This window comes from Oncorhynchus nerka, linkage group LG8 (assembly GCF_034236695.1).
Source record: "Oncorhynchus nerka isolate Pitt River linkage group LG8, Oner_Uvic_2.0, whole genome shotgun sequence".
In the NCBI taxonomy this organism is placed as follows: Eukaryota; Metazoa; Chordata; class Actinopteri; order Salmoniformes; family Salmonidae; genus Oncorhynchus; species Oncorhynchus nerka.
Genome location: NC_088403.1, coordinates 43,608,726 through 43,630,806, shown reverse-complemented (window position 1 = coordinate 43,630,806; position 22,081 = coordinate 43,608,726). Strand labels below are relative to the sequence as shown.

The following is a 22,081-nucleotide window of genomic DNA, read 5'->3' as shown; positions in this document are numbered from 1 at the left end:
CTTCTTCTTAAAATGTTATGTCAGACCATACATATTGGTGTATTGCTGCCACCTACTGTACCGGGTATTGAAAACAAAATAAATCAAACAGTCCAACTCCTTCAGTCACATTCAAATCACATCCCTACACAGGCTCAAGTGCATTAATCGACAGGATTCCTTGTAATGCCTCTGCAGAAAAATCCCTGAGTCAGCTGCACTTACAAGGATGCCTATTTTCTCAGATATTATCTGTTTGCGCTTTGCAGTTGATAACCATAACCAAAGTAATGAGAAGGGAGACTCATCAAAAAACAATAGAATGGACTTCCGCACTCCATCTACAATGCGGTCAGTCATTGTGCACCAACCACTTGATCCAATTCTTCACGTAAAGTGTATTCGGAAAGTATTCAGACCCCTTCACTTTTTACACATGCACAGCTATTTTCAGGTTTCTCCAGAGATGTTCAACCGGGTTCAAGTCCGGGCTCTAGTTGGGCCAATCAAGGACATTCAGAGACTTGTCCCGAAGCCTACGTTGTCTTTGCTGTGAGCTTAGGGTAATTGTCCTGTTGGAAGGTGAACCTTCGCCCACAGTCAGGTCTTGAGTGCTCGAGCAGGTTTTCATCAAGGATCTCTCTGTACTTTGCTCCGTTCATCTTTCTCTCTATCCTGACTAGTCTCCCATTCCCTGCCGCTGAAAAACATCCCCACAGCATGATGCTGCCACCACCTTGCTTCACCGTTGGGATGGTATTGGCCAGGTGATGAGCGGTAACTGGTTTCCTCCAGACATGATGCTTGTCATTCAGGCCAAAGAGTTCAATCTTGGTTTCATCAGACCAGAGAATCTTGTTTCTCATGGTCTGAGAGTCCTTTTGGAAAACTCCAACAGGCTGTCGTATGCCTTTTACTGGGGAATGGCTCAGTTTGGCAGACGGCCAGCTGTAGGAAGAGTCTTGGTGTTTCCAAACTTCTTCTATTTGAGAATGATGGAGGCCACTGTGTTCTTGGGGACCTTAAATGCTGCAGACATTTTTTTTGTATCCTTCCCCAGATCTGTGCATCGACACAATCCTGTCTCGGAGCTCTACGGATAATTCCTTCCACCTCACGGCTTGGTTTTTGCTCTGACATGCACTATCAACTGAGGGACCTTATATAGACAGGTGTGTGCCTTTCCAAATCATGTCAAATCAATTGAATTTACCACAAGTGGACTCCAATCAAGTTGTAGAAACATCTCAAGGACGATCCATGGAAACAGGATGCACCTGAGGTCAATTTCGAGTCTCATAGCAAAGGGTCTTAATACTTATGTAAATAAGCTATTTCTGTTTTCTATTTTTTATACATTTGCAAAACATTCTAGAAACCTGTTTTTGCTTTGTCATTATGGGGTATTGTGTGTAGATTGATGAGGATGATTTTTATTTAATCCATTTTAGAATAACATAACAAAATGTGGAAAAAGTGAAGGGGTCTGAATACTTTTCAAATGCTGTATATTGCTTTGTATTTACTTCTAGTGCCACCCCAGAGATAACACTCTTGATAGGCGCCCTGCTTCGAAGATCCATACATGACACATTTCAATCCGACATATTCTTGAGGCGCAGAGCACGCTCCTTCTGTTCCATAGAAACACAAAAAAAACAAAATACGCCCAGTTCTCATTATTCTCATCTACGCCATCTCATCCAACGCATCCACAATTTTAATTGAGATGTCAAGCGGATCTCCCAGGTAACAACAATGATCCAAAACCCTTATTACAACCACAAAATGTTTCTTTTGCATTTGCCACTGTAATCCAATTCTTCTCCCGCTCATCTCCATTCTTCACGCCATCTAATTCAAACAGAACATCCGCTTCGGCCATTTTCACCTTCTTACTGTCGCTCTTCACTGCCATTGTGGGAAAAAGTGGAGGTATTGAAGTTGCTGAGCGGGGGGGTAGAATGACGGTCAAAGATAAAAGTAAAAAATAAATTCAAAATAACCAAAAAATATGTTTAAATTATACTAAAAGGGAACGCTGTTACATCCAATGTCTGTTTGCCTGAGGTTGATGCCACACAAGCACTTGTACATGTGTACACATGCATACACAAACACTCACTTTCAAACGCACACATGTGCACACACACGGACACACACACACACACATACACACATGTAAATAGTGCCACATATGCACACAAACACATTCAGTTGGCCTTGCTGTTTAGATTTTTGTTGTCCTTGATGTGTTTTGTTTTTGCACTGTTGTTTTCCTTATTTTTTTCTTTTGTTCCTTTTGTTGGTTGTTGGCGCATCAGGTAGGTGCTGGTTTTGGTTGGGTTTGAGGGGGACGGTGGCTTAGTGGGGGTGGAAATGGGAGTGGTTGCTAAATGACGGCTTCACTACAGGTAGATTACATGTTTTAAAGTTCAATAAATAAAACATTTTATTATTATTTGTTATTAGAAAGTCAGGGTTAGTTAAGATAACATAGTGGTATGTAGTGGCCCCACACTCCAATACAGTAGGTGGCGGTTTATGCACCTGTCAGTTGGTTGCGATCCGCTAATAAATACTTAAAGAAGAAGACACAGGGAGAAGAGAGAGAGAGAGAGAGAGAGAGAGGGAGAAGAAAGGGAGAGAGAGAGAAGAAAGGGAGAGAGAGAGGGAGAGAGAGAGAAGAAAGGGAGAGAAGAGAGAAGCAAGGGAGAGAGAGAGAAAGAAAGGGAGAGAAGAGAGGGAGAGAGAGAGAAGAGAGAGAGTGTGTGTAGAGGAGGGGGGGACCAAGTAATATTAGACTGGTTCCATATCATTGATCCTCAACCCCCCCACAGTGGGTATGTGCAGATGTAGAATCTTAGTTTGATGATTTTTTTCACAGCAGGAAAATAATCCTGTAGCAACAGGAAATGTGAATTATTGTGTGGATTATAATTACTTGATACTTTTGTAAGGGTTGATCAATATTTGGTTAGGGAAATTCTGACATTTTAAAGTGGAAATTATAATACATTACAAGTTTGCTTTTCCTGTTGCCTTGGAAAATCCCAGCAACAACAGGGTGATCAAATGAAGATCCTACACCTGTATATATTCAGAGAAGACAATTGTCGCAACTGAAGAGCCTTTGTCTGCCTTTCAATGAGCAGGAAAGGATGTTGGTGAAGTATACCCATGCCAATAAAAATGCTTATTTTAACTTACTGTAGGGGGTGTGTACTTCCGAGTAGGAACAAAGCAAACAATAAATAATAATAATTTGAATACATGTTGTTATTTGTTTTCTGTTATTCCATATCCAATTTTGGCACAATAAATAAGAAAACAAGTCAATTTCCGACTTTGTTTTTTTCATATTCATAAAGGTTTTCAAATTCAGCTGTTTTCTGTTTTTCCACTCTTTGTTTTGACTCTGAAAATCAGAATATTGAAACGTACACAGGCCAAAGAGGCAAGTGATGATCAGTTCGTTGAGGTCTGGAGATGCTCTGAAAAGTCCATTTTAGCATTTTTTGGGGAAATCAATTCAAAATTCAAAAATATAGTTTAATATTGAATTCACGTCATCTTGCTTCACCAAACTAACATACGTCGAAACAATTGTTTAAATATGACATATTTCCACACGTCCAGTGCTTCACAGGTTCCTGAAACGTTATGAGTAAAAGGAAATACACACATTTTCATGAGCTTACAAAAACATCAATGCAATTTGGTATTTGGTAGCAGACACAGAAGCACAACCTTCCACATCTTAGTTTATTTCTATGTACATTCATATACTGTATGCCCAGGCGTGCTTATAAAGTCGTTCAGAATAGACAAAATATATCAATCTCTTTTAAAAACAAAATAAAAAACATTGATCTGAAATTACACGATCAAAAGTTAAATACAGTAAGTTATATTGCATTTTCATGGTATTAAAGTGTGAATGCAGATGGATTCAAAAGTGTGAATGCAGCAGTACCTTTGGCAGTGATGGCCTACTGTCAACTACTTCCTCGTCCATTGAAATAACATAACAGCCCATATGAATTCTTAGTATATATAACATCCCTTTCAGGAAACCATTGAAAAGTACACAATCTTGTGTTTCCATATGGCCTTATAATTTCCTAATAAGGAACATTCCCTGTCATTGCTCGCCTTGAACCCACTCTGTGTCACTGTCATTAGTAAGAGCATATTCCTCAATGGCTTTGCTTTGTTGTCTGTCAATCAAAGATCACACACAGATAGATACAGTAGTTCACGAGTCATGACAGATTCATTCAAAACACAAATAATAAATGATCACAAATTGCCTACCAACCAACTATTTATTTTTTGACATCTGTAATTGGTTTAACTTATTCATCCAAAAGACAGCACCTCCTTCCTCCAAATGCAGTGTCCCCGTTCACAGCATTACTGCATGAGAATAAATAAGGACGACTGAAGGTCAGAGTTTGATGTGTGGCTGGATGAGTGATGATGATTGGTTGGAGAGGTCAGAACAGAGAAGATGATTGGTCAGTCGGTGTTGATGAAGTAGGTCGTAAGTTCTCCCTTGCCCTTGACGGTGATGACTCCTCTCTTGGTCACACTGAAGCCAAAGGTCTTCACCACCTGCGCTGTTTCCTCTGTCACCTGTAGAGGGAGACAGAACCATTTAACAAGCGCTCTCTCTCATTCAAAATGTTTCTCCCCTCTCTCCAACCCTTCACTCTCGCTGTCCCTCCCTCCCCTCTCCATCTCTCTCTCACCTGGATCTTGTCTAGTACTCCGGTGCTGTCCATCCTACTGGCCACGTTCACAGAGTTCCCCCAGATATCATACTGTGGTTTGTGGGCTCCGATCACCCCCGCAATCACTGGACCATGGTTTATCCCTATATAAGGCAAAAGAGATGAAGTGATGAAAAAGTTAGTTGGGAGGGGGGAGATGGTTATCAAATTAAGGGAGTTTAGTTGTAAAAGTCTCAATCTCTTTTTGTTGTCCGTTGATTCCGTGCATCCTTTCTCAACCATATTGAAAGAGAAAGTCCAAGGTCCCTCCTGTCTGACCTTCTTCTCCAAATACATTTTGAGAAGCAGGCAAGGAGAGAGGATGCACGTAATTGAGGAAAGATGAGTCCATATCTTTCTTGTCCATCTGGCCATACAGACAGACTCACCGATGCGTAGCTTAAAGCTGTTGAAGGAGTGTTGGTTGATGGACTCCAAGTTGTTCTTCAGAGCGATGGCAAACTCTACCATGCTGCGCACATGGCTGTAGGACACATCACAGTCCTGTTGGTGGAGACAGAGAACACTCAGTCAGAATCAATTGTGAGCTCAGAATTCAGTCTTGGTTTAACCAGGCTCTGAGAACACACTGAATCAGTTAGAATCCATACAGGCAGACAGACTAGAGACCGTGTTCGAATAAATACTTCAGACATGGATTTCCTCCTTCCTGACTTCCAAGAGTTAAGAGCTTTCACTTCATTGATGTGACCATGTTTGATTGGGGCAATGCAATAGGATAATAAGTAACCTTTCTTTTGCTTATCCAATCATGTACAGGTAGGTCCCTGACTACCTTAGAGAAGGGAGTAAGTAAGGTTGTGTTTGAACAGGACCCGGTGAGGCAGAACAGAGCTGTACACAATAGGCTACGACCAACCTTTCGCTCGTCCCCTATAGCAGGATTGGTCAGACCAGCAGCTGCCATGTAGGTGCTGCCAATAGTCTTGATCTTCTCCACAGAACAGAACTTTGGCTTTGAGAGAAGCTGTTAGAGAGAGAGAATAGAGAGGGGGGCATAGAAAGAGAAAAAGGGTAAGGTTTGGTGACAAGACTAATGGTCAGTTCATTGTTAGATTACCATTTTTTTTTTTTTTACTCCTGTCCCTTCTTCCGTTCTGAGTAGTTCCAGACCAAGCTCTGAAATGACCCCCAGTTCAAAAGTAGTGCATTATATAGGGCGGCTACCCCCAGGGGTACGCACAATGCCGTTGGCGGTACATCAAATAAAAATGTTATTCACATTTTCACACAGTCCATTTCGATTTTCCAACAAGGCTATACATTTGGGTGATGTTTTTTTCTCGCCCTGAGTAGCCTCGTTTCCCTGCCAAAAATAAAATGAAACCATCTAGTGTTCAGCGAAGTAACAACACAATGTCAAATACAGGCATCCTAGTCAAATATCCAATCACATTAATCGTTACTCTCTCGCGGGAATTCCACTAACGGTCTGTATGTATGATTAAAAAAAGTAAGGCCTGCGTGCATAGAGATTACATACCAGCAGTACTACACCTGCACCTGTCGACAACACAAGTTGTTCTGCTTCCACGAGCACATCCAATGCTAGCATCAGTAATTCTGCATGTGTTGCTAGCCCAGCTAGCATGGACACTGACAATTGTGAATCTGATGCAGCCGAAGAGCTACTGCCCCTTTACCCGGGAAAGCACCGAACAACAGACAGGGACATTGGACCATAGAAAGAGGCCCAAATATGACGATATCTACATTGATTTGGGGTTCACTTATACTGGGAGTGGTGCCTTTTCTCAGCTACAGTGTGTTATATGTGCCAAAGTACTATCTCCCAACTTGATGAAACCTTCACTCTTGCGTAGACGTTTAGAAGCCAATTTGCCAATTAGAAAAATAAGCCACAGGAGTTTTTCGAGCGAGAATTAAGACGACTTTCGAGTAGTAAGGCATATATAAAAGCAACAGATACCATTAATAAGAAGGGGCTAGATGCGTCTTATATGGTGAGCTCCCGAGTGGCTAGGACAGGCAAGCCCCATACTATTGTGGAGGACTTCATTCTTCCCGCTGCCGCGGATATGGCTGGGACAATGCTGGGGGAAAAGGCCCAAAAAACTATACAGACAATGCCTTCATCAAACAACACTGTTTCACAACGCATCAGTGACATGGCAGGAGATGTTTTGAAACAATTACTGCTTCGTAACTTCACAAGCCAGTGAATTGTCGGCGTTACAGCTGGATGAGTCAACAGACATGGCGGGCCTGGAACAGCTCCTAGTATATGTCCGTTACGTTTATGGGGGGTCAATTAAGGAAGACATTCTCTTATGCAAACCACTGGAAACCAAGACAACAGGAGATGATCTTTTTTAAGTACTGGATAACTTTGTGACATCAAATGGACTTTGGTGGTCAAGATGTGTTGGTATCTGTACTGATGGCGCAAAAGCCATGACAGGGAAACATTGTGGAGTGGTAACGCGCGTGCAAGCTGTTGCTCGCGACGCCACTTGGGTACACTGCAGCATCTACCGAGAGGCTGCCAAGGTGATGCCTGACAGCATGAAATACTTTTTGTACACTACAGTGAAAATGTTTAACTTTGTTAAAGCAAGGCCCCTGAATTGTCGTGTATTTTCTGAATTATGCAATGATATGGGCAGTTACCATGTAACGTTTTTACAACATACAGAAGTGCGCTCGTTATCAAGGGGCAAAGTATTGACAGTATTGTTGCTAGCCAGTATTAAATCAGGGACAGCTGTCTACGCTTAAGACCTCCAGTGCGCCTCCAAGGCCCAGTGTATCCACCACGCATCAGGCTTCCAGTGCATCTCCCGAGTCCGGTGAGATCTGTTCCAGTTCCACGTACCAGGCCTCCAGTATGTCTCCGCAGCCGTAGAGATCTTTTTATTCTCTATATTTGGTTGGTCAGGGTGTGACTCGGGTGGGAAACTCTATGTTCTGTGTTTCTATGTTTTGGCCGGGTATGATTCTCTATAGGGGACAGCTGTCTATCGTTGTCTCTGATTGGGAATCATACTTAGGCAGCCTTTTTTCCTTTTGTATTTTGTGGGTAGTTGTCTTTGTTAGTGGCCTGTATAGTCCTAGTAAGCTTCACGTTCATTTTTGTTGTTTCTTGTTTTGTTGGCGACATTTATATTAAAGTAAAATGCACGCTCACCACACTGCACCTTGGTCCGGTCATTTCCACGAAGACGGCGATCGTGACAATGAGGCTTAACAGCCTAATAGAAGTAGGATTTGTTTTATTAGGCCTGCTTACAATTGCAACTGGTCAAAAATGTAGCATCCTACATAAAACAATCATTTAAAGAAAAAAAGTCTGCATGTTCCAACTAAAACAAAAGTATTTGATCCCCTGCTGATTTTGTATTGAGATAAACTTTTGTTATTGACCAAATACTTATTTTCCAACATAATTTGCAAATAAATTTAAAATCCTACAATGTGATTTTCTGGATTTTTTTTCTCATTTTGTCTGTCATAGTTGAAGTGTACCTATGATGAAAATTACAGGCCTCTCTCATCTTTTTAAGTGGGAGAACTTGCACAATTGGTGGCTGACTAAATACTTTTTTGCCCCACTGTATGTTTCTCCAGAAATAAATCATTCTAAATAACAAACTGGCTTTATTTACAAATGAGTGAGAATGTCTCACCCCATGTTCAAGAATGGCCTTTTTCTCGTTCACTCTAGGTTAATTGAAAATGAAATCTCCAAAATATTGTTACTTTTAAATAAAGCAATTTTTATTATTATTAATTAATTTAGAATGATATAAAAGCCACTTAGATATTCTCAGATATTCTCACAGATCCTAACAGAAAATGCCTCTTAGATATTAATTTAGAATCCTCCAATCCTCTAAATGTAATTACTGATGTCACGTCATTGAAACAAATATTTTTAGATATACTGTAGGCCTACCATAGGCAAAATGAGTCTCACTAGTGTTGAGTAATGTACTGCTAAAAGTGATGTAGATCTTATTTATTTAAAGAGCATATAGAAGCAATAGGATTTGAAGCAAAAGCCTATAACTATTTCAGCATCGTTTCACGCTGCTCTGAGACAAGCATGGGGACTGATCTTGATAAATCAATGAGATTTTTATTTTCACTTCATCTCCGTTTGGGTATTGGTTAGACTAGAATGAGAAAATTAGGGTGCAGAAATGTTATGCTCTTAGTGTAACCTTTATTTAACTAGGCATGTCAGTTAAGAACAAATTCTTATTTACAAGGACAGCCTACTCCTCCTTCCCCATCGGGAAATTTACCCACGTGCCCTGCCCGCACGACACAGGGATTCTTTAGCTAAATAGCCCAGTACTGTACCCCCGACCGTCACGTTGTACAGCACCATATTTTCCATTTCATCTTAATGGAAATCCTGAGGGTTTTGTTTTTAGTTTTTCTCGGAATAGAAACACCATAATATTAATCAAATTAATTAAGCCAAATTTCTTAAAATCAATGTCATATACTATGTTATTACAAAAAAGGTTTTAAAATCTCTGGTAATGCAAATATAGAAGACTATAAAATGCTTCTCAAAGATGCCCTCTGGTGGTCAAACTAGCAGTAACTTGCATTAACAGAAAAAATGGCTGACAATTAAATAACATGCCACAGAATGCTGCAGCAGCCCGCAAGGTGTTCTGCAGTATGACACAACTGTTAAAGGAGCAACCACTGTATAGTCAATGTGCGGGACAAAATTGAGGCTATGATTAAGAAGTTGGAGCTCTTCTCTGTCTGCATTAACAAGGACAACACACAGGTCTTTCCATCAATCTATGATTTTTTTGTGTGCAAATTAACTCAAGCTTACGGACAATGTCAAATGTGATATAGCGAAGCACCTGAGTGAGCTGGTGTGCAATTACGCAAGTACCTTCCCGAAACGGATGACACAAACAACTGGATTTGTAATCCCTTTCATGCTTTGCCTCCAGTCCACTTATGGATATCTGAACAAGAGAGCCTCATCGAAATTGCAACAAGCGGTTCTGTGAAAATTGAATTGAATCAGAAGCCATTGCCAGATTTCTGGATAAGGCTGCGCTCAGAGTATCCTGCCTTGGAAAATCGTGCTGTTAAGACACCGATGTCCTTTGCAACCACGTACCTATGTGAGAGTGGATTCTCGGCCCTCACTAGCATGAAAACTAAATACAGGCACAGACTGCGTGTGGAAAATGATTTAAGACTGAGACTCTCTCCAATACAAACCAACATTTCAGAGTTATGTGCATCCTTTCAAGCACACCCTTCTCATTAACCTGAGGTAAGCTATTCACAATTTTTGCTGAACAAATAAGGTTTTATATGTAATATGGCTAAATAAAGAGCAAAATTATTGATTATTATGATATTATTATTTATGCCCTGGTCCTATAAGAGCTCTATGTCACTTCCGACGAGCCGTGCTGTGACAAAAACTCGCACTCATTCTTATGTGTAATAAATGTATCGTATAGTGTGTGTGTGGCAGGCTTACAATAATGTCAAAAAACAACATTTGAGAGTGCGCTGACCCTGGTGCTAGAGGGGGGTACGCAGCTGGAGTTGAATGTTTGAAGGGGTACGGGACTATAAAAAGTGTTGGAACCACTGATATAGGAAATAACGTGGCATTTTTGTACCTCATCAAAGTCTGAGATGATCTCATTGAGGAAACGTAAACACTCCAGTCCATCTCGGTTCACACTGCTCTCGCTGTAGAACTCCTTAAACTGGGGTACCGAGGCGAACATCACACACACACAGTCACATGATTGGCTGTACAGGTCCTGCAACACACCCACAAGACACACATTATATCACAACACTGACACAAACATGTTATATACACACACACAAAACACGTTATAACGTCATATCACAACCCACACACATTTCACAAGCACACACGTCATATCCCAACACATACACGTTATATACATACACAAACATATTATATGCATGTACACACACACACACAATAATGACGCCTCGCTTCGTCCTACCCAAGGCCTTGGTATTTACATGGTCATTTACATGTTTTTTTTTAGCATGATGTGGCCCTAACACAGTTACAGCATTGTTGCTGGTGGTGGAGCCCATTTGCCTCACTGACCACTACCCACTGTACTCTCCAGACCTAGGTTCAAATACTATTTTATTTTGTTCAAATACTTGCTTTACCCTGCCTGGAGTCCCAGGTAAGTGTTTTTTTTCCTATTGGTTCCATTGCAACAAGCAAGCTTAATCAAACACAGCGAAAGTATTGAAAATGATCGCAAATAGTACTTGAACCCAGGTCTGACACTGACACACACACGTTGACTTACCTGGTTGCGTATGGTCTTGCCCATGAATTTAGATGCTACATGAAGAGGCAGGACATTCTTCAGTAGTAGTTTGTTAACATTCTCCATGGTCTCCATCTCAACCCTCTCAGTTCTGAAACACTGCTGCAGTAGGAACTCCACGCGACAGCCCAACTCGTCCTGACGAACACACACATCGTTAAACACACACACACACACACACACACACACACACACACACACACACACAATTTAAACACACACGCATAGAGTAAATATACACAAAGACATATACAAGCAGAAAGGCATGGACGCCACAAGCACGTACACATGCTGAAAGCAAGCACGCACTTATGAACACACACACAGACCCCTTACCTGTCGTGCCAGTATCAGGCATGTAAAATAGAAGATGAACAGCCAAACTCCAGCCATGATCTTGGGCTCCTTTAGGACTCCAGGCCTGTGGGAACACACACACACACACACACACACACACTTTGAGACACTTTGTAATCATCCCTCTCTCCTTTGTTCTCTCTGTCATGCCACAGTCTTTCTTAAAACGTACTCAAACAAACACGCATATACTGGTCTGACTCAGCCCAGGTTATTAGAGTTTCTTAGCTTAGAGTCCAGAATGTGAATCCCAGACGACAGTAGCATTTTCCCTTTATTTATTCAAGCAGCCCATATAAAGGCCCAAGGAGATAACACCGCCTCAGGCTTCATTGACTAATGTATTGAGATACATTTACATTTAAGTCATTTAGCAGACGCTCTTATCCAGAGCGACTTACAAATTGGTGCATTCACCTTAAGACATCCAGTGGAACAGCCACTTTACAATAGTGCATCTAAATCTTTTAAGGGGGGTGAGAAGGATTACTTTATCCTATCCTAGGTATTCCTGAAAGAGGTGGGGTTTCAGGTGTCTCCGGAAGGTGGTGATTGACTCCGCTGTCCTGGCGTCGTGAGGGAGTTTGTTCCACCATTGGGGGCCAGAGCAGCGAACAGTTTTGACTGGGCTGCGCGGGAACTGTACTTCCTCAGTGGTAGGGAGGCGAGCAGGCCAGAGGTGGATGAACGCAGTGCCCTTGTTTGGGTGTAGGGCCTGATCAGAGCCTGGAGGTACTGAGGTGCCGTTCCCCTCACAGCTCCGTAGGCAAGCACCATGGTCTTGTAGCGGATGCGAGCTTCAACTGGAAGCCAGTGGAGAGAGCGGAGGAGCGGGGTGACGTGAGAGAACTTGGGAAGGTTGAACACCAGACGGGCTGCGGCGTTCTGGATGAGTTGTAGGGGTTTAATGGCACAGGCAGGGAGCCCAGCCAACAGCGAGTTGCAGTAATCCAGACGGGAGATGACAAGTGCCTGGATTAGGACCTGCGCTACTTCCTGTGTGAGGCAGGGTCGTACTCTGCGGATGTTGTAGAGCATGAACCTACAAGAACGGGCCACCGCCTTGATGTTAGTTGAGAACGACAGGGTGTTGTCCAGGATCACGCCAAGGTTCTTAGCGCTCTGGGAGGAGGACACAATGGAGTTGTCAACCGTGATGGCGAGATCATGGAACGGGCAGTCCTTCCCGGGAGGAAGAGCAGCTCCGTCTTGCCGAGGTTCAGCTTGAGGTGGTGATCCGTCATCCACACTGATATGTCTGCCAGACATGCAGAGATGCGATTCGCCACCTGGTCATCAGAAGGGGGAAAGGAGAAGATTAATTGTGTGTCGTCTGCATAGCAATGATAGGAGAGACCATGTGAGGTTATGACAGAGCCAAGTGACTTGGTGTATAGCGAGAATAGGAGAGGGCCTAGAACAGAGCCCTGGGGGACGCCAGTGGTGAGAGCGCGTGGTGAGGAGACAGATTCTCGCCACGCCACCTGGTAGGAGCGACCTGTCAGGTAGGACGCAATCCAAGCGTGGGCCGCGCCGGAGATGCCCAACTCGGAGAGGGTGGAGAGGAGGATCTGATGGTTCACAGTATCGAAGGCAGCCGATAGGTCTAGAAGGATGAGAGCAGAGGAGAGAGAGTTAGCTTTAGCAGTGCGGAGGGCCTCCGTGATACAGAGAAGAGCAGTCTCAGTTGAATGACTAGTCTTGAAACCTGACTGATTCGGATCAAGAAGGTCATTCTGAGAGAGATAGCGGGAGAGCTGGCCAAGGACGGCACGTTCAAGAGTTTTGGAGAGAAAAGAAAGAAGGGATACTGGTCTGTAGTTGTTGACATCGGAGGGATCGAGTGTAGGTTTTTTCAGAAGGGGTACAACTCTCGCTCTCTGTGTTAGGTTCCATAACACCAAAGTGTATCGGGCAGTTACTAAAAGTGTGTGTGTAAGTGCAGGTGTACAGTTGAAGTCGGAAGTTTACATACACCTTAGCCAAATACATTTAAACTCAGTTTTTCAACAATTCCTGACATTTTGTAAAAATTCCGTCTTAGGTCAGTTAGGATCACCACGTTATTTTAAGAATGTGAAATGTTAGAGTAATAGTAGAGAAAATGATTTATTTCAGCTTTTATTTATTTCATCACATTCCCAGTGGGTCAGAAGTTTACATACACTCAATTACTATTTGGCACTGCCTTTAAATTGTTTAACCTGGGTCAAATGTTCGGGTAGCCTTCCACAAGCTTCCCACTATAAGTTGGGTGAATTTTGGCCCATTCCCCCTGACAGAGCTGGTGTAACTGAGTCAGGTTTCTAGGCCTCCTTGCTCCCACACAGTTTTTCAGTTCTGCCCATAAATGGTTTACGGGATTGAGGTCAGGGCTTTGTGATGGCCACTCCAATACCTTGACTTTGTTGTACTTAAGCCATTTTGCCACAACTTTGGAAGTATGCTTGGGGTCATTGTCCATTTGGAAGACCCATTTGCGACCAAGCTTTAACTTCTTCACTGATGTCTTGAGATGTTGCTTCAATATATCCACATAATTTTCCACCCTCATGATGCCATCTATTTTGTGAAGTGCACCAGTCCCTCCTGCAGCAAAGCACCCCCACAACATGATGCTGCCACCCCGTGCTTCACGGTTGGAATGGTGTTCTTCGGCTTGCAAGGCTCCCCCTTTCTACTCCAAACATAACGATGGTCATTATGGCCAAACAGTTCTATTTCTGTTTCATCAGACCAGAGGACATTTCTCCAAAAAGTACAATCTTTGTCCCCATGTGCAGTTGCAAACCGTAGTCTGGATTATTTATGGCGGTTTTGGAGCAGTGGCTTCTTCCTTGCTGAGCGGCCTTTCAAGTTATGTCGATATAGGACTTGTTTTACTGTGGATATAGATACTTTTGTACCTGTTTCCTCCAGCAAAGGTACTTTGTTGTTGTTCTGAGATTGATTTGGACTTTTCGCACCGAAGTACGTTCATCTCTAGGAGACTTCCTGAGCGGTATGACGGCTGTGTGGTCCCATGGTGTTTAGACTTGCGTACTATTGTTTGTACAGATGAACGTGGTACCTCCAGGCGTTTGGAAATTGAGGTCAACAATTTATTTTCTGAGGTCTTGGCTGATTTATTTTTATTTTCCCATGATGTCAAGCAAAGAGGCACTGTTTGAAGGTAGACCTTGAAATACATTCATGGGTACACCTCCAATTGACTCAAATGATGTCAATTAGCATATCAGAAGCTTCTAAAGCCATGACATCATTTTCTGGAATTTTCCAAGCTGTTTAAGGGCACAGTCAATTTCGTGCATGTAAACTTCTGAACCACTGGAATTGTGATACAGTGGATTATAAGTGAAATAATCTGTCTCTAAACAATTATTGGAAAAATGACTTGCACAATGTAGATGTCCTAACCGACTTGCCAAAACTATAGTTTGTTAACAAGAAATGTGTGGAGTGGTTCAAAAACTAGTGTTAATGACTCCAACCTACGTGTATGTAAACTTCCGACTTTAACTGTACATGTTACTATCTATTATCCAGTCTAACTTGGTGTCGTTGTAGAGCAGTGCTTCTCAATTATTTTCTGTTACGCCCCCCCCCCCCACCCCCCGAGGAAGAAGTAAACATTTCGCGCCCCCCCAACTCTCCGCCGTGAATAGTATCATTTGTCTATAAAATTGTTATAAATACACCTCTGCATAACATTGTATCCTTATTAACATTAAAGAAAAAAAAAGAAAAAAGAAAGAAATATAGATCTACTTACAACAAATAATAACTTTATTAACATTGTTTTTAGTCTGTAACAGAAAAGACTGAAAGTGCATCAATTTGCCTGAAATGTAAAAATAAAATAAAAAATCTTATTTCAACTGTAATTTTTTTTGGACCATTTGAAACTGAAAAATAAAATAAAATATAATCAATAAATAATAATAAATTCAAATTGATCAGCAACATTAACTCAGGAGCACAATATATGAAACACTTTGACCTATAAAACAAAAATGAATAAAACAATTTGTGCTGATTTTTTAAAATCAAAATGAGGAATTCAGGATTAATGGCTACAATGAGCACGTTTTGCAGAGCACAGCTTTTCAAAGCGGGTTTGAAGCATGATACTGCAACTCTCAGCTCCTGCTCAATGTTTAGCTGGGACCTGTACTTGATCTTCAGTGCAGCAACAGCAGAGAAGCCAGTCTCACAAAGATAAGATGTTGCAAAAGGAAGAAGAATGCCCATGGCCCTCTGCCCTAAGAGTGGATACTGCCTCTCTACACTCAGCCAGAATTCACTCAGTGTCTGTAATGTGAACCTCAGTCTCAATGTGGAGTTAGACGTCATATCAATGAACTGGTCCTCCTCTGCAGAGCTGAAACCAGTTGAAGCTGGTGCATTGGAAGGATCTCTCACCCAGTCATATTGGGAACTGGTCCTCCTCTGCAGAGCTGAAACCAGTTGAAGCTGGTGCATTGGAAGGATCTCTCACCCAGTCATATTGGGAACTGTTTTCAGGGAAGTACTTTTTAAAGAATCCCATCAGTGATGAAATATGCTCCTTAATATATGGAATCACTGAAGTGGCATCATAGTCAGTAGTGTCAACAAATTCATGCAGGTTCTCAAATTAATCAGTATTTCCTTCATCAAGTCACCTGCCCCACATTACAAGTTTTCGAGTGAAAGAGCTGATCTTGTCTGTGACCTGAGGGAGGAGTTTATCTTTCCCTTGAAGCTGTAGATTTAGTTCATTTAGCTTTCCAAATATGTCACTCAGGTAGGCCAGTTTTGCCAGGAAGTTCTCATCGCTACATTTTTCTGCGAGGTCATACTTGTGCTCCTGCTCCGAAAACATTCTTATCTGCTCTCTGAGCTCAAAAACTCGGGACAAGACATTTCCTCGTGACAGCCACCTTGCTTCACTGTGAAACAGCACAGCTTGATGTTCAGCTCCCATCTCCTCACAGATAGCAGAGAAGACTCTTGTTTTTAGTGGTCTGGTCTTTATAAAATTGACTACACCTACAATGTCAGTCATAACCTCACTTAATTCAGAGGAAAGGTGCCTTGATGCCAGTGCTTCTCTGTGTATAACACAGTGTGTCCACTCAGCATTAGGTGAGACCTTCTTGATGAGTCCCGAAGTCCTTTTCTCATCCCATTCACATGCCATGGTCTGTGCATCATCACTGCAAACACCAATGCAGTTCTCCCACTTTAGCCCATTCTCAGTCAGGAAGCAGTCCAGCATTTTGAATAGCTCTTCAGCTGTGGCTCTGTCTCTGACATATTTACAAAAAAGTAGATCCACACACAGGGAGTTTGTCATGTCAAAACGTACATAAAGAGATAAACAAACAGTCTTTGTTGCTGTCAGTTGCTTCATCGAACTGTAAGGCAAAGTGTTTGTCTTTGAGTTTATGTACCAGCTGTTCTTTAAGATCGTTAGCAATGTCATTTATACGTCTGGCGATAGTGCCATTGGACAGAGGGATAGTTGTTATTTTTGCAGCACTTGCGTCATCCAGCAGGACAGAGACCAAGTCTAATGCTGCAGGCAGTATCAGCTCCTCTGCTATGGAGTGGGGTTGTTGCACTGGGCAATTTGGTACGCCACCTTATAGGATGCTAACAGTGCTCGCTGGTTTACTGAAGTAGCATTCACAAAGCGGGACGATTGTTGGCAATATTCGGCACGTTTTCGCTGAACAAACTCAAGCGGCTAATCAGCGTGATTGGGGTGTAATGTCTTTAAGTGACGCCTTAATTTATTTGGCTTCATACTGTCCTCTGCCAACATTTTTAGACACAGTAAACATACCGGTCTTTCCTCGTCTCCCACCGTAGTCACAGTGACGACAAGCGCTACATACGCTTCATCATATCTCCTCGTCTCCCACCGTAGTCACAGTGAAGACAAGCGCTACATACGCTCCGTCATATCTCCTCGTCTCCCACCGTAGTCACAGTGAAGACAAGCCCTACATACGCTCCGTCATATTTCCTCGTCTCCCACCGTAGTCACAGTGAAGACAAGCGCTACATACGCTCCGTCATATCTCCTCGTCTCCCACCGTAGTCACAGTGAAGACAAGCGCTACATACGCTCCGTCATATTTCCTTGTCTTAGCTTTCGGGAGACTTACGTTTGTCTCATTATCTCCATCTCTCTCCGCCTTTCTTTTCATCCCTGTTAAGGGTTTGTTATCTGCACTTCATATCTCCTGCTCTGTGCTGTGTGCTCTTGTTCGGTGCAAAAAAAACCTACTCCCTGCGGCAAAAAAAAGCATGTTCCCCGGGGTCACACGCGCCCCCCCTGGCATCGCTCCGAGCCCCCCCAGGGGGGCGCACCCCACTATTTGAGAAGGACTGTTGTAGAACAACGTGTGTGTGTGTGTTAGTCTCACTTTGTATCGTTGTAGAGCAGGGCCATGTAACAGTCTGAGCGAGGTGCGTAGACGTAGAGGAAGAGAGACAGGTAGACTACTACAGCCAGTGTGAGGAGCAACACCTTGACGGACAGGCACGTCCTCACAAACACCACCACACCTAGCATGGCCAGCAGGCAGCAGTACAGGTAATACTGTGGGGGGGGGGGGGTATGGACAGACAGACACAGATGGGAGAGAGGGAGAGAAGAGAAAGAGAAAAATATATTGATATGACCAATTACCGATAATAGGCCCAAGTGTAGTTGTATGCACTGTGTGACAAGTGTATCCATTACACTACATGCAAATGCAGTTTGATTGATTGGTTGATTGGTACTTACAGGGACGGTGTACAGGTTGAGGTTCTGTAGTTGTGATGTGTTGTACGAGTTGGAGGCACAGTTGTCTCCAGGTAGAAAGAACTGGGGGGTGAAAAACACAATGGGTGTGTGTATCTGTCAGAGTGTGCCAATGTACGTGGATTTATATATTTGTGCGTATGTGTGTGTGTGTGTGTGTGTGTGTGTGCTGACTCACAAAGTTCAGTATGGCCATAAGCAAGGTGATGAGTAGACAAAGGCAGACCAGCAGTAAACGTGCCGCAGGCCTTGTGGCCACTCCTTGCGACAGCGACGTCACCCACTGTAGACTGAGAGGGATTTTAGAGCGCCATCTCTAAAAACACCCACACAGACAATACCTGGTTAGAAATGTTCAAGAGAAACATGCAGCTAGGGTTGAGCCGTCGTTGGGGTTAGGTTTAGTGTTTACCTTGAGGTGTCCCGTGCAGACCACAGAGAGAAGCAACACTAGAACAGGGAAGGTGACACCATACGACACAGCCATGTGAACGTTTCTGAGAGAGAGAGGGAGAGAGAGAGAATGAGAGAAAGAGCGAGAGCAATGAAATGAATTCTCAATTTCTCTCCATTCGGTCCTCAGGCCCTCGACACCTCGCCCCCCCCCCCCCTCCTTTTATCTGGATGTTGTTTGTGGTTGATGCTCACAGTTAGTGCAAAACGCAAATTCCTTTTTTTCTTCCGTTCTCTGCGACATTTGCATGAGTTTGCATTGTGACGTTGGCATTTGCATCAAAACAGCAGTATGTGTTTGGGTTTTTGTGTGTGCATAATGTGCGTTGAAAGGTTTTTGTACCTCACGCACATGGGATACTCACTTCTCGGAGACGAGCATTTGGACAGTAAACAGAGACACGAAGATGAGAGCCATGCAGCCTACTGACTGGTGTAGACCTTTGACCTCTGAGAGACGAAACTGCAACACACACACAACAGACAACACCATTAGCCTATATCATTACACAGACAACACACAACCCTATAATACCAAACACAACTCAGATATAATTCCCACTAATAAATTAGGCACAACAACAGGTACACCGCCATTACATCAGATACACCGAACTAACACAACAGTCAGTCATAATAGGTTTGGAAATGTCATGTCATTAATATAGCTGTCAGTGCTGCCGAAACTGCAATCAAGTTTGACAGAAGGGGGTCCGCCCTATATTCCCTCAGCCCTATGTTCCCTCAGCCCTATGTTCCCTCAGCCCTATGTTCCCTCAGCCCTATGTTCCCTCAGGATCCAATGAACCAATTCCAATCAAAATTGGCTCAAATGCTTATTGTTATAATGTAGAAAATGCTGATTATTTCATGTAAGGATATGGGACCTACTGAACGTGTTCAATCACTATGTCAATATTACAGCGGCCCGCATTGCATTTCCAGAAGAAGACAAAAATGGATCTCAGCATCTACTCAACACATTTATATAATGATTGGATCAAATGTGTCAACTCATATGGCCTAGGACCTACTGAAATATTGAATCACTGCTGAGGACATGAAGTTGGAAAATGGCTCTCCCTCTCATTTGGTTTGACGACCCCTGGTTTAGAAGTTAGACCTGAGGGAACATGGGGCTGAGGGAACATCGGGCTGAGGGAATTGCCATGGGCTTCGTTTCAAATTCATAAAAGACACACCCTCGTCCACTTATCCTCGCCTTATGCCCTTGGGGGAATCCCAGTGGCCATATTTGTCGTCGGTCCAAATGATTAGCCAAGCAAGGGAAGTTTGCAACATAAGCCCCTCAGCCCTCGTTTTTAATGGAGTTTGAGTGTCCATTTATGTTCCCTTCGGGGCCTGAAACGCCCCATATTTCAATTCGCGATGATTGTAAATCCGCTAAGAAAAGTCTGCCAAAACTTAAAACCTCAACATCAATATGGAGTCAACATACAAGTGTAAGTAAAAACTATTGTAAATAAGTTACAAATTGTGCTACTAATGCATAAACATGTTTCGTAAAAGTAATGATGTTTTTGTTTGGTTAGCTTTTGGAAATTGTAGAAATCAAACATTTTCCTTCTTCAAAAGTTCCAGCTAAGCAGGCTAACGTTAGGTAGCTAATTAATTTGCTAGATTTCATACAGTAGGCATATATTAATAATGATATAGTTAATAAAAGTAGACATGCAATCATAATTGACTGCCGCTGTCACACTCTGACCATTATTTGCTCTGACCTGGTTTAGATCTTATCTGTCGGAAAGATATCAGTATGTCTCTGTGAATGGTTTGTCCTCTGACAAATCAACTGTAAATTTCGGTGTTCCTCAAGGTTCCGTTTTAGGACCACTTTTGTTTTCACTATATATTTGACCTCTTGGGGATGTCATTCGAAAACATAATGTTAACTTTCACTGCTATGCAGATGACACACAGCTGTACATTTCAATGAAACATGGTGAAGCCCCAAAATTGCCCTCGCTAGAAGCATGTGTTTCAGACATAAGGAAGTGGATGGCTGCAAACTTTCTACTTTTAAACTCGGACAAAACAGAGATGCTTGTTCTAGGTCCCAAGAAACAAAGAGATCCTCTGAATCTGACAATGAATCTTAATGGTTGTACAGTCGTCTCAAATAAAACTGTGAAGGACCTCGGCGTTACTCTGGACCCTGATCTCTCTTTTGAAGAACATATCAAGACCATTTCAAGGACAATTTTTCCATCTACGTAACATTGCAAAAATCAGAAACTTTCTGTCCAAAAATGATGCAGAAAAATGTATCCATGCTTTTGTCACTTCTAGGTTAGACTACTGCAATGCTCTACTTTCCGGCTACCCGGATAAAGCACTAAATAAACTTCAGTTAGTGCTAAATACGGCTGCTAGAATCCTGACTAGAACCCAAAAAATTGATCATATTACTCCAGTGCTAGCCTCCCTACACTGGCTTCCTGTCAAGGGCTGATTTCAATGTTTTACTGCTAACCTACAAAGCATTACATGGTCTTGCTCCTACCTATCTCTCTGATTTGGTCCTGCCGTACATACCTACACGTGCGCTACGGTCACAAGACGCAGGCCTCCTAATTGTCCCTAGAATTTCTAAGCAAACAGCTGGAGGCAGGGCTTTCTCCTATAGAGCTCAATTTTTATGGAATGGTCTGCCTACCCATGTAAGAGACGCAAACTCGGTCTCAACCTTTAAGTCTTTACTGAAGACTCATCTCTTCAGTGGGTCATAAGATTGAGTGTAGTCTGGCCCAGGAGTGGGAAGGTGAACGGAAAGGCTCTTGAGCAACGAACCGCCCTTGCTGTCTCTGCCTGGCCGGTTCCCCTCTTTCCACTGGGATTCTCTGCCTCTAACCCTATTACAGGGGCTGAGTCACTGGCTTACTGGGGCTCTTTCATACCGTCCCAGGGAGGGGTGCGTCACTTGAGTGGGTTGAGTCACTGATGTGATCTTCCTGTCTGGGTTGGTGCCTCCCCCTTGGGTTGTGCCGTGGCGGAGATCTTTGTGGGCTATACTCGGCCTTGTCTCAGGATGGTAAGTTGGTGGTTGAAGATATCCCTCTAGTGGTGTGGGGGCTGTGCTTTGGCAAAGTGGGTGGGGTTATATCCTTCCTGTTTGGCCCTGTCCGGAGTGTCCTCGGATGGGGCCACAGTGTCTCCTGACCTCTCCTGTCTCAGCCTCCAGTATTTATGCTGCAGTAGTTTATGTGTCGGGGGGCTAGGGTCAGTTTGTTATATCTGGAGTACTTCTCCTGTCCTATTCGGTGTCTTGTGTGAATTTAAGTGTGCTCTCTCTAATCCTCTCTTTCTTTCTCTCTCTCGGAGGACCTGAG

General features: G+C 43.0%; 1 protein-coding gene across 1 annotated transcript in view; it reads right to left on the bottom strand.

The window, feature by feature from the left end:
* Nucleotides 1–3,723: 3,723 nt before the first annotated feature.
* The window catches only part of LOC115133348 (adenylate cyclase type 4-like), a 33,489-nt gene continuing 15,131 nt past the window's right edge, over nt 3,724–22,081 (bottom strand). Inside the window, 12 exon segments of the mRNA XM_029666485.2 lie at nt 3,724–4,617; nt 4,734–4,858; nt 5,144–5,258; nt 5,635–5,742; nt 10,412–10,558; nt 11,099–11,257; nt 11,456–11,540; nt 17,893–18,068; nt 18,258–18,338; nt 18,454–18,591; nt 18,688–18,772; nt 19,094–19,191. Of these exon segments, the coding sequence (XP_029522345.2) occupies nt 4,501–4,617; nt 4,734–4,858; nt 5,144–5,258; nt 5,635–5,742; nt 10,412–10,558; nt 11,099–11,257; nt 11,456–11,540; nt 17,893–18,068; nt 18,258–18,338; nt 18,454–18,591; nt 18,688–18,772; nt 19,094–19,191 (1,434 nt within the window). The 3' untranslated portion in view covers nt 3,724–4,500.